This window comes from Bos mutus, chromosome 15 (assembly GCF_027580195.1).
Source record: "Bos mutus isolate GX-2022 chromosome 15, NWIPB_WYAK_1.1, whole genome shotgun sequence".
Classification (NCBI taxonomy): Eukaryota; Metazoa; Chordata; class Mammalia; order Artiodactyla; family Bovidae; genus Bos; species Bos mutus.
This window is the reverse complement of record NC_091631.1, coordinates 52561564-52575142: the sequence shown is the minus strand read 5'-3', so window position 1 is coordinate 52575142 and position 13579 is coordinate 52561564. Positions and strand designations below refer to the sequence as shown.

Here is a 13579-nt window from a genome sequence, read left to right as displayed (position 1 = left end):
TTATCTTTGACAAAGGAGGCAAGAATATACAGTGGATTAAAGACAATCTCTTTAACAAGTGGTGCTGGGAAATCTGGTCAACCACTTGTAAAAGAATGAAACTAGAACACTTTCTAACACCATACACAAAAATAAACTCAAAATGGATTAAAGATCTCAACATAAGACCAGAAACTATAAAACTTCTAGAGGAGAACATAGGCAAAAACACTCTCTGACATACATCACAGCAGGATCCTCTATGACCCACCTCCCAGAATATTGGAAATAATAAAGCAAAAATAAACAAATGGGACCTAATTAAACTTAAAAGCTTCTGCACATCAAAGGAAACTATTAGCAAGGTGAAAAGACAGCCTTCAGAATGGGAGAAAATAATAGCAAATGAAGCAACTGACAAACAACTAATCTCAAAAATATACAAGCAACTCCTACAGCTCAACTCCAGAAAAATAAATGACCCAATCAAAAAATGGGCCAAAGATCTAAATAGACATTTCTCCAAAGAAGACATACAGATGGCTAACAAACACTTGAAAAGATGTTCAACATCACTCTTTATCAGAGAAATGCAAATCAAAACCACTATGAGGTACCATTTCACACCAGTCAGAATGGCTGCGATCCAAAAGTCTACAAATAATAAATGCTGGAGAGGGTGTGGAGAAAAGGGAACCCTCTTACACTGTTGGTGGGAATGCAAATTAGTACAGCCACTATGGAGAACAGTGTGGAGATTCCTTAAAAACTGGAAATAGAACTGCCTTATGATCCAGCAATCCCACTGCTGGGCATACACACTGAGGAAACCAGAAGGGAAAGAGACACGTGTACCCCAATGTTCATCGTAGCACTGTTTATAATAGCCAGGACATGGAAGCAACCTAGATGTCCATCAGCAGATGAATGGATAAGAAAGCTGTGGTACATATACACAATGGAGTATTACTCAGCCATTAAAAAGAATACATTTGAATCAGTTCTAATGAGGTGGATGAAACTGGAGACTATTATACAGAGTGAAGTAAGCCAGAAGGAAAAACATAAATACAGTATACTAACGCATGTTTATGGAATTTAGAAAGATGGTAACGATAACCCTGTGTACGAGACAGCAAAAGAGACACTGATGTATAGAACAGTCTTATGGACTCTGTGGGAGAGGGTGGGAAGATTTGGGAGAATGTCATTGAAACATGTGAAATGTCATGTATGAAACGAGATGCCAGTCCAGGTTCAGTGCACGATGCTGGATGCTTGGGGCTGGTGCGCTGGGAAGGCCCAGGGGGATGGTATGGGGAGGTTGGGAGGGAGGAGGGTTCAGGATGGGGAGCATGTGATTTTTTTTTTTTTGTAAAATTGAAAAAAAAAAAAAAAAAAAAAAAAAAAAAAAAAAAAAAGATATTCCATGGAGAAATAAATCACAGGTTTATTTTAAGACCAGGTAGAATTCCAGGCCAAAAAGAAAACTACAAGAGACAAAGAAGGAAGTTATAAACTATAAAAGAACGATCAGTTCAGTTCAGTCGCTCAGTCGTGTCCGACTCTGCTCATGGATGGCAGCACGCCAGGCTTCCCTGTCCATCACCAACTCCCAGAACTTGCTCAAACTCATGTCCATCGAGTCAGTGATTCCATCTAATCATCTCATCCTCTGTCGTCCCCTTCTCCTCCTGCCTTCAATCTTTCCCAGCATCAGGGTCTTTTCTAGTGAGTCAGTTCTTCGCATCAAGTGGCCAAAGAATTGGAGTTTCAGCTTCAGCATCAGTCCTTCCAACGAATATTCAGGACTGATTTCCTTTAGGATGGACTGGTTGGATCTCCTTGAAGTGCAAGGGACTCTCAAGAGTCTTCTCCAACACCACAGTTCAAAAGCATCAATTCTTCAGTGCTCAGCTTTCTTTATAGTCCAACTCTCACATCCATACATGATTAACAGAAAAATCATAGCCTTGACAAGATGGATCTTTGTTGGCAGAGTAATGTGGCTGCTTTTTAATATGCTGTCTAGGTTGGCAATAGCTTTTCTTCCAAGGAGCAAGCATCTTTTAAGTTCATGGCTGAAGTCACCATCTGCAGTGATTTTGGAGCCCCCCAAAATAAAGTCTCTCACTGTTTCCATTGTTTCCCCATCTATTTGCCATGAAGTGATGGGACTGGATGCCATGATCTTAGTTTTCTGAATATTGAGTTTTAAGTCTACTTTTTCACTCTCCTCTTTCACTTTCATCAACAGGCTCTTCAGTTCCTCTTCGTTTTCTGCCATAAGGGTGTTATCATCTGCATATCTAAGGTTATTGACATTTCTCCTGGCAATCTTGATTTCAGCTTGTGCTTCATCCAGCCCAGCATTTCTCATGATGTACTCTGCATATAAGTTAAATAAGCAGGGTGACAATATACAACCTTGACGTACTCCTTTCCTGATTTAGAACCAGTCTGTTGTTCCATGTCCAGTGCTAACTGTTGGTTCTTGACCTGCATACAGATTTCACTGATGGTAAGGTGGTCTGGTATTCCCATCTTTCAGAATTTTCCACAGTTTGCTGTGATCCACACAGTCAAAGGCTTTGGTATAGTCAATAAAGCAGAAGTATATGTTTTTCTGCAATTCTCTTGCTTTTTCTATGATCCAACAGATGCTGGCAATTTGATCTCTGGTTCCTCTACTTTTTCTAAATACAGCTTGAACATCTGGAAGTTCACAGTTCATGTACTGTTGAAGCCTCACTTGGAGAATTTTGAGCATTACTTTGCTAGCGTGTGAGATGAGTGTAATTGTGTGGTAGTTTGAATATTCATTGGCATTGCCCTTCTTTGGGATTGGAATGAACACTGACCTTTTTCAGTCCTGTGGCCACTGCTGAGTTTTCCAAGTTTGCTGGTATATTGAGTGCAGCACTTTAACAGCATCATCTCTTAGGGTTTGAAATAGCTATAGCTCAACTGGAATTCCATCAACGTATCAGGACAATAAAGATCATGAATATATGTGTGTTTAATAATACAGTAGCAAAGGCTATAAAGCAACAGCTGACAAGTACTATGGGAAAACGAGACACATGAGAAACTGCAGTTAAGGAATTTAACACAGTCCTCTCAGAAACCAACAGATCAAGAAGACAAAAATGACAAGATAGACTTGAATAATAGAACTGATCATTTTGAACTGAGATACAATGAAGAACTTTACACCCAAGACATGAGGAATGTGTATTAGTTCATATGTGCGGTGCTGTGCTTAGTCACTCAGTCGTGTCCGACTCGTTGCAAACCTGTGGATGGGAGCCTGCCAGGTTCCTCTGTCCATGGGATTCTCCAGGCAAGAACACTGGAGTGGGTTGCCAAGCCCTCCTCCATGGGATCTTCCTAACCCCGGGATCGAACCCAGGTTCCCGCATTGCAGGCAGATTCTTTACTGTCTGAGCCACCAGTGAAGCCCTTAGCTCACACAGGACACTCCAAAAAATACACCTTGAGCTAGGCTACAAAGGATGATGATTCAACTATTTCCAAAGACCATAATAAAAATAGGAATCAATACAAAAGACAGGCTTTTATTCATCTCAAAGGTATAGAAACTGAAAAAGCAAGCTACTTAATAACACTTTATATTAAACAGGAAATAATAGGGGAAATTACAAAATACTTAGAACTGAATGACAATAAAAACACTACATGTCAAAATTTGTAAGACTAAAGAAAGACTTTAGGAAAATTAATGGCTTTAACTACACTTACCAGAAAACAACAAAGATGGAAATAATGAGCTAAGTAACTCAGGAATTTACAAAAAAAAAAAAAGATTACAGAGTAAACTCAAAGAATAAAACTATAAAAGAAAAAAAGGGATAAAAATCGATAAAAATGACCTAAGTTAAAATGTCACCTTATTGCAACTCCTAATGAATTAATTGATCTAGCCATTTATCATCAATGGCTCCTAAAACCAATAAAACAGAGTCAACCAGACACTGTCATTATGTTCCTCTTAAAGGAAGAACATAACCCACTTACAAGGCAGTCATGTAAAAAAATGTGTGTATATATAGATATCAATATGGATAGACAGGTTAAATGTAGATAGAGATAGATTTAGATATACATGTATAGACAGATAGGTCAAATTTTATTCACTCTCTAGATCTAACTGCAAACTTGATGGAAATTTCATGAAAGCTCAATCACCTCTAAATTCAATGAAAGTTCAATCAAAATTCTAGCAATTTTTTATAAAGCTGATAAATTGATTCCAAAATTAATATGTAGAAAAATGAAGGTTTGAAAGTCCACAAATACCTAAATCAATTTTTTGAAAGAGCAAAGCATGCTGATTTGCTGTAGCAGGTATTAGTACATAATATAGAGCTATATAATTTTTAAAATGTTTGCTTATAACTCAAGAACAGACATAAATCCAATGGAGAAGAGAAAATGCCTACATATATATAGGAACTTAATATATGATCAAGATAACATCACAAACAAGTAGGAAAAGGATGACTTATTTAGTTGATAATTTGCCCAAAAAAGCCTCTATCTCATACCATATACAAAGGTGAATTCCAGGAAGAGTAAAGACCTAAAATTGAAAGGCAAAATAACAGGTAAAATAGAATAAAAACAAATAAAACTCTTCTTGTGATCTTTGTCAGGGATGAAACTTCATCATCAAAACCCAAAGAGCAAAAACCATAAGGCAAAAACTGATTGACTTGACTATTAACTACCAAAGATTTATGTTAACTGAAAGGATGCTACATTCATTTCAAAGGGCTGCCATAAGAGAATACCACAACTAAGGAGCTTAAAACCGAAATTTATTGTCTCATCATTCTAGAGGCAAGAAGTCTGAAGGCAAGGTGTCATCCAGGCTTTTTCCCATTGAAACTTTTAGGGGAGAATCTTCCCGTGCTTCTTCTCGCTTCTGGTTTTTGCCAGCATTCCTTGGCATTCTTTGATTTCTAGGTGATCACTCCAATCTCTGCCTTTATCACCACAAGCTCATCTTCTCCCTGTGTGTCTCTGTTTTTGTATGGTATTTTCCTCTTATAAGACATAAGTCATATAGGTTTTATAATCACAAGACCTGATTTCCAAATAAAGTCACATTCACAGATACTGGGGGTTATGACTTCAACATGTCTTTCTGGGAAATACTATTCAACCCACTATAGTCTACTCTATACCCTCCACCCCAAATTTACATCCTACCCACATGCAAAATACATTCACCCCATCCTGACACTCACAAGTCTTAACTCATTCCAGCAACAATTCTAAGTCTAAAACCTTATTTAAACATTATCAACTCACCAAGTTCCAAATCTCATCATCTAAATCAGGTATAGATGAGATTCTGGGTATGATCCATTTGGGGACAAAATTCCTCTCCATCTGTGGACCTGTGAAACTAGAAAACAAGTTATCTACTTCCAAAATATAATAATGGGACAGACATAGAATAAACATACCCATTCTAAAAGGGAAGAATTTAAAAGAGTAGAATGGAGTAGGAAATGACAACCCTTCCAGTATTCTTGCCTGGAAAAGTCCATGGACAAAGGAGCCTGGTCGGCTATAGTCCTTGTGGGTCTCAAAGAGTTAGATACAACTAAGTACACACATATGAAGAGATAAAAAGGTCACCATTCTCAAACAAGTCTGAATCCCAGAAGAACAAATTCAAGGTCTGAAATTAGTTCTCTGTGGCTTGATGCCCTGTCCTCTGGGCCTGTAAAGATAGCTGTTGCCTCTTTGGTCTCTGCCTTTGTATCTGTGGATCTGTGATCACAAAGTCACTCATCTTTTTCTTCAAGAGTAGCACGTGTGTGGTTGAATAGCTCTGTCCCCTACTTTCCTTTCCATATTAACAGAATCCCAGAAGTCTGGCAGCTTTCTTTGTTTTATCTAGTCTTTACCCCTTTCAGTGCAAGCTGACAGTGTTTCTACCAGTATAAATTTTCACAAACCTTGTGTGTCTCCTGTGTATGTCAAAGACATCTATGCCATTAGACACAACTGGTCCCCACAGAGACTCTCCACATAATCCTGCCCCTATTTCTGGCTTCTGCTGAGATCTGGTTTGACCCATTAGTCATCTACCTAACTCTTTTCAGCAAAATGCTGTTCAAGGCACACCCTTGGTGCACCCTGCAGAGTGTGCTTACTCAACATTGAATTTTCTAATTTTGACAATCAGGAGGAGCCAAGAAACTCCCAAACCATCAAGTTCTGGTTCCTTAATTTTGAACAATTTCTTTCTCAATTTATCTCTTTCCTCTTGGAACTTGCTATCAGCAGTAAAGAGAAACCAAGCCACACCCTCCACAATTTGCTTGGAAATCTAAATACCTAAGTTGAGTCCTGATTTTTACCCAACAACAGAACATAAATCAGCCAAATTTTTTACTACTTTATAATAAGAATTGCTCTTTTTCCAATTTCCAATAACATGGTCCTCGTTTTCTTCTCAGGCCTCATCAGAAACACCTTTAATGTTCCTATTTCTTGCACCATTCTATTCAAGATGATGATTGTGTTCTCTAAAATGATAGAAGCTTTCTCAACTGCGCTCTTCTGAGCCCTCACTAGAATAGCCTTTAACATTCACATTTCCGCCAACAGTCTCTTCAATATAGGATTTTTCTATAATGAACCCCAATTTCTTCCAGCCTCTGCCCATAACCTAATTCAAAAGCCACTTCCACATTTTAAGGCTTTTGTTATAGCAAATACCTCACTACCCAGTTCCAAAATCTGGACTAGTTCCCTAGGGCTGTCATAAAATAGTTAAATAAACTAGGTAACTTAAAACAACATAAGTTTATCCTCTCACAGTTCTGGAGACTAGAAGTCTGAAGTCAAAATGTCAGCAGGACCATGCTATCTCTGAAGGTTATAGAAAATAACCCTTCTTTGTCCCTTTCAGTTTCTGAGGGCCCCAGACATCCCGTGGCATATGGCAGCATAACCCCCATCTCTGTCTCTGTTTTCACGTGGTTTTCTTTTACATGTCTTTCTGTGTCCTCTCCTCTTCTTATAAGGACACCAGTCATTAGATTTCATCTTAAGATCCTTAACTAGTTACATCTGTGCAAAGACCCTATTTCCAAATAAGGTCACATTCTGAGGTTCCAGGTGACATGACTTCTTGGAAGACGCTATTCAACCTACTGCAGATGCTATGGACAAAATTAATAAGCAAGTGACTACCGATAGAAAATATTTTAAAGTCTAAAATCATTAAAGATTACTATCTCTAACACGTAAGAAGACTGTGAATCAACAAAATAGAAAACCCTACAGAAAGAGGCAAAGGATATGAGCAGGCAACCCACAGAAGCAGAAACTCAAATGAATAAAACTTTTATAAAGCGCTATTAGATCTCATTAATAATAGGAGAAATTAAATAAATAAAGTAAATTCTACTTTATGTCCATAAATTTGGGTAGAAAAATCAAGTTTGGTAATATGAAGTATTGGCAAGAATGTGGAGGAATGGGACGCTACATAATTTATAGTGACTTTCAATCTTGCTCAGAGTAAGACCCACAAAGCCTTCCACTTCCTGGTCCAACTACTTCTTCAGCCTCATCTCCAACCATCTCCTGTCTCCCTCTCTCTGCTGCAGCCCACCAGCCTCCATGCTGTTTCAAGTGGGCCAAGCACACTTCCATCCCAGGGTCTTGGCACTTGTTTCATATGCTTAGAATATACTTACCCACTCATGGCATGACTCCTCTTTTCCTTGAAGTTTATGCTCTAATGTCACTTCTGAGGGGGGAGGCTTCCTTGACCACAGAGGTCAGAGGCTCCCCCTTTGCCTGATGTATTTCTCTCCATCACAATTCCAACTCTCTGACACTCTATGTTTTGCTTGTTTGTCTGTTTATTGTCCATCTCACTTTACTAGAATGCTCATTTTGCTTTGCTCACTGCTGCATCCCAAGTCTAGAACAGCACCTGGCATATTATAGGTGCTCGATAAATATGTTGAAGGAACAATGAACTATTAATATTTACCGAGTGATTCAGTTCAGTTCAGTTCAGTCACTCAGTCATGTCCGACTCTTTGCAACCCTATGAATCGCAGCACGCCAGGCCTCCCTGTCTATCACCAACTCCCGGAGTTCACTCAGACTCACGTCCATCGAGTCAGTGATGCCATCCAGCCATCTCATCCTCTGTCGTCCCCTTTTCCTCCTGCCCCCAATCCCTCCCAGCATCAGTCTTTTCCAATGAGTCAACTCTTTGCATGAGGTGGCCAAAGTACTGGAGTTTCAGCTTTAGCATCAATCCTTCCAAAGAACACCCAGGGCTGATCTCCTTCAGAATGGACTGGTTGGATCTCCTTGCAGTCCAAGGGAATCTCAAGAGTCTTCTCCAACACCACAGTTCAAAAGCATCAATTTTTCGGCATTCAGCTTTCTTCACAGTCCAACTCTCACATCCATACGTGACCACTGGAAAAACCATAGCCTTGACTAGATGGAGTGATTACTGTGTATCAAATGCTTTCATTTAATCCTTTCAACAGCCATATAAGTTAGTCATTATTACTTCCATTTTACTGACTTGGAGACTGAGGTTTAGAGGGTTTAGGCAATCTATGAGAGGTCAAAGAGCTAGCGAATGATTGGGCTGAGACTTGAGCTCAGCCTGGTTGATTCCAAAACCCAAGTTCTTAAACACTTCACTATACTTCTGTCAATCACCCACAGGGTTCATAATTCTCACTTGGTGGCCGTGAATGTCCATGGCTCAGATCTCCTGCTGTGGGAAACACAGCTGCCATTCCTCTAGATCCAAAACCACATTCATGCCGAGGGCCTGCCTCCCCCAGACTGCTCCCAGGCAAAGCCAAGCACAGCTGATGGGCTCTTCTCTTGGTAGCTTTGGCTGGGAACTCTCCATCAGCCTAGCCAACACCTTTTTAGAGCTGTGCTGGGTCTCAGATTCTTCCTATCCAATCCTCCTTCCTCCCCCCTCTCCTTTCCCACAGTCACACTACCTACTCCTGCTCTCTCTTCTTTGTCCTTCACAAAGTATCCCCCAGCGAATCTCCTGCACCCCAAATCCCACCTTGGTTTTCATTCCTTGAAGGTCCTGACCTAACATACTCTTGGGGATGATCAGGAGTCAGCCAGCACAGTATGTACCACAGCTGGACATACACCCTCCCCCATGACCCAGCAATTCCTTTCTCATGTATGTGTATATATATATGTATATACACACACACAAAAGAAACGCATAAGGTTTTTCGGAGCAACCGCCAGAAGTGACTGCAGATAAATTTGCAGAGGCTGGGGAGTTTAGAGTGCCTGTGTTAGTTGCTACTTTCAATGTGAAAAATGCTGGGTCTGGCGACCGCAAGCCCTACCTGTCCCATCGGAGTCACAAGAGAAGCCACTGTGCCTGCCCAGAAACCAAGAAAGCACACGATGAGAGCATCATTGAGCAAGAAGAGCACTGTGGACAACTGACTGAGGCCCACAGGGAGTGCATGAGAGCCCTGGGGTTTAAGATATGAAATGCTGGGACTTCCTTGGTGGTCCAGTGGTTCAGAATTTGCCTTCCAATGCAGAAGACATGAGTTCAATCCCTCATCAGGGAACTAAGATCCCACATGCCGCATGACAACTAAGCCTGTGAGGCACAACTAGAGAGCCCACATGTTCTAGAGCCCACAACAGAGAGCCTGTGCACAGCAATGAAAGATCCTGTGTGCCACGGTTGAGACTGGATACAGCCAAGTAAATAAATGTTTCTTTAAAAAAAAGATATGAAATGGAGGTCTGCTCTGGAAATTAATAATTCCTGAAAAATGAAGAAGACTCAATATTTGGGGGTTCTTTGATCAACAATGATAAATGAAAAAGTATTTATAATTTATTTGTTTTAAAAAGGAAAATATCCTTGGTCAAAAAAAAAAAAGAAAGAAATGCACATATATTGTCACCAAAAGACATGCACGATAATGTTCACAGCAGCTCTATTCATAATAGCTCAAAACTGGAAACTCTAAATGCTTATCAACAGTCAGATGGGTATATAAATCGTGGCATATTCACACAATTTGACCTTATACAGCAAGGAGAATGGATAATCTATAATTACTCACAACATGGATGGATCTCACAAACAGAAGATTGAGTAAAGGAAGCCAAGGCAAAAGAGTGCAAACCATGAGATTCCATTACGGACTGTAGCCTACCAGGCTCCTCGTCCATGGGATTCTCCAGGCAATAGTCCTGGAGTGGATTGCCATTTCCTTCTCCAGGGGATCTTCCAAACCCAGGGCTCGAACCCAGGTCTCCCGTGTTGTAGACAGACGCTTTACCATCTGAGCCACCAGGGAAGCCTATATAAAGTACAAAACCAAGCAAAATGAATGCCCAGTGTTAGAATTCTGGATACTGCCTACCTTTGGGAGCTGGGTGGGGTGAAGATTAGGAGAGTAACAGGGATTTCTGGGGTGCTGGAGATGTTTTGTTTCTTGATCTGGATAGTAGTTAAGTGGTTTGATTAATTTTTGTTGTTGTTTTTTTTTTGAGAATTCCTCACTTACAGTATGTGTGTTTTTCTCTGTGTACATTATACTGCATTTTTAAAAAATTAATGAAAAATAGAAGATAGGGCCAGTGTTGAATAACACTCACCAGAAAGACAAAATCACAAGCCTACTGATAACCTCTAACCCTGTTCCCTGTTCCTGTCAGGGCTCCTCCATTCTTAGGGTCACTTCCAGACTCAAAAATGTCCCTTTATCTTATTCTTGATGGCCAGCCTGCCACCAAGTCCTACTGCTTATTTCTTCACAACGTCTGTCGACTTTGACCTGGTATTCCGTGTGTTCCTGCTGTTACTGCTCCATCGGATGCCAAGGCTCAGCAGAAGTTAGCTTCTAACTAGCCTCCCAGCCAGGGCAGGAACTAGGTGAGGCCAGCAAAGCACCCAGGGGGCAATATTTAAGGAGGCATCATTCTCAGGGTGCGGCAAGCATGCACTTGACAGCAGAAAGTGATGTTTCTTTAAATTCTCCACCCAGGCACCTGGCTCACCTCCCACTAGTCCCTGCTCTGTCATGCTGGATTAATCTTATTTTCGTGTCTCGCCCCTGTCCAAAGATTTGCCATTGTTGCATCCTCATACTAAACTAAGGATGATCCTGGGCAGGTCATACTATCTCCCTTAGCCTCAGTTTCTTTATACATACAGTGAGGAGCCTGGATCTAAAGACAGCAGATAGATTTCCTTATTGAGTACCAAATCAAATTGTTGTAACAGCCATGTGGAGCATTTGATTCAGAAGAATTCTGAGGACAAGTACAGATTCACTGAAGAAAGGCGCTGTGATCAAGTCCTGATATTTGGCATGAGTGAGAAAGAGCACAGTCTTGAGGGGAACTTCTCCGGTGGTCCAGAGGTTAAGAGTTCCCCTTCCAATGCAGGGGATGTGGGTTCGATCCCTGGTCGGGGAACTAAGATCCCACATGCCACAGGACAACTAAGCCTGCATGTCACAACTAGAGAGTTTGTGCATCATAACTACTGAGCCTGCACTGTAGAGCCCATGCTCTGCAACAGGAGAAGCCCACAAGCACAGCAACAAAAAGCCCACAGGTCGCAACAAAGACCCAGTGAGCCAAAAACAAAAAAAAAAAAACTATACAGCTATGATACACATATCAGGCGCTTGCCTTAAGTAACTAAGAACAAAGGTTTTATCCTGGCATTCTAGACCCTCCATGATCTAGTCTCGTCAGACAATGGTCTTATTTCCTAGAGAATCAAGTCTAAAATGTTCAGCCTAGTTTCAAAATACAGCCAAGAGAGGCGCCCGGGGCAGCCGCACTGTGCTGAGTGGCAGCACAGTCATCTGTGGTTGTCACATCACTCTCAGGCCCACTCGGGCAGAGCTCCCACTGGTCAATCCTTGGGGTCCCGCTGGGCTCATCTCCATTTCCAGAACCTAATTCCAAAATATTGTCTGAACTCCCTCCAGAGAGCTGATTTATGCCCTGGTTAAGGGAAAAGGAACCCAAAATATTGTGCCCATTTGTTTGAGCCATGGATGGTTAAACAGGGTCATCTCTCACCTGCTGGCCAGCCTGGTCCGCTCAGCTCCTCTGGTAGCTGGATTTGATAGCTCAGCCCAGAAGACAAAGTCTAGCCTACAAGCCCAGAGAAACGTCAACCCAGGGCCTCTTGAAGGTGCTCCCCGCTGCCCAGGACTTGCTTGCGGAGCTTTCTGAATTCAGAGTGCATGTGCACACACACACACAAGCCCAAAGCGCATGACTCACTGAATGGGGAAATCTCCCTAGTCCTAATTTTCTTTTTTTTCCCCCCTCTTTCCACTCAAAATGGTGATGGCTAGGCTCTGCCTGGGCTGGCACACCCAGCACTCTCTGGTCAGAGAGAACCCAGCTCCCCCCAAACCCTTATCTCTCCTGAGTGGACACCTACATACAGCTACCCAGAAGGCAGATATACATATAGACATGTAATTCAGAGAGATCTGTGCTCTGCTTAGGCCATATACCAGGAAAATGCAGAACAGAAGTGGTTAATTCTCCACAGTGAAGTCTGGATGGCTTCTCAGAGGAGGTGACTGAGGTGGGTCTTACAGGATAAGTAATAGCTGGCCTGGAAGAGCAGAAAGGGAAGGGAAAGCTTGTGCCAAAGATGTAAGTAGGAATGAAGTCAACATATTACCCAGCACCTACTGGACCTCAAAACCCCAGGACAGGGATCTCCAGTCCAGGACCTCATTTCACCTGCTTAGGCATGAAGGGCAGAAATCTTTGCTCTGCCTTCACCAATCAGGAAGAATTTCCAACTGTTCTAGGAGCTGCCTAGGGTCCACTGTCAGATCCTCTCAGGGACATTCCTAACATCCCTGTTCAGGGCAGACCCATGCGGTACAGCATGGTGGGTGAAACAGTAGGGATTTCTAGAGGTTGGAGGCCCCAGAGGAGAATGAGCATCTCTGCATCCCTTTCCCCTGGCCATGCCCAGCAAGTGGCCCTGTCCTGTCTGCTTCCTGCTGAGCTCATCACTGTCCATCCATTCACCGGCCATTCCTGTCTGCTCCTTGGTTGACACGAGGGGATGGGACATGTGATGGAGGAAACAATGGGAAGGAAGAGTGATCCCCTCCTGAGGCCATGTGACTGGTAGGTAGGGGCCCTTGGCCCTCCCAATGAGCAAAGTGAATAACCTGATTCTCAGGAAGAGACTCCAGTGGAGTCAGCTAGAACGAGGAGAACTTGGAAACTGTGCGGAAGCAATGTCTGAGCAGAGAGGGCAAGAGGGACAGCGGGGAGGGATGAGGGAAGGGGAGAGGCAGAAAACTCCTTTACCACCATCCAAGAGTTCTAGCTACTGGCTCCCCACCCCCAGCACACAACTACAGGCACCCCTCAAAGCCCTCCTCCTCCACGAAGCCTTCCCAGAGTACCCCAGCCAGAAGTGCCAGAAGGACAGCCAAGGTTGAGGACCCTGCAGACAGGTATCTTAGGAAGCAGGACCCTGCAGTGGAATTAACAAGGGCTCAGGAGGCTCAATCTG

The 13579-nt window shown here is 42.2% G+C and overlaps 1 protein-coding gene across 2 annotated transcripts in view; it reads right to left on the bottom strand.

Annotated features, from left to right (window-relative positions):
- Positions 1 to 4949: 4949 nt before the first annotated feature.
- BUD13 (BUD13 homolog) overlaps positions 4950 to 13579 on the bottom strand; it is a 145517-nt gene continuing 136887 nt past the window's right edge. For both annotated transcript variants that reach the window (XM_070384169.1, XM_070384168.1), the window contains exons 10-11: positions 5317 to 5413; positions 4950 to 5048 (exon numbers count right to left, since the gene is read on the bottom strand). In XM_070384169.1, coding sequence (XP_070240270.1) covers positions 4965 to 5048; positions 5317 to 5413 — 181 coding nt within the window. In that variant the 3' untranslated portion in view covers positions 4950 to 4964. The remainder of the gene's footprint in view (positions 5049 to 5316; positions 5414 to 13579) is intronic.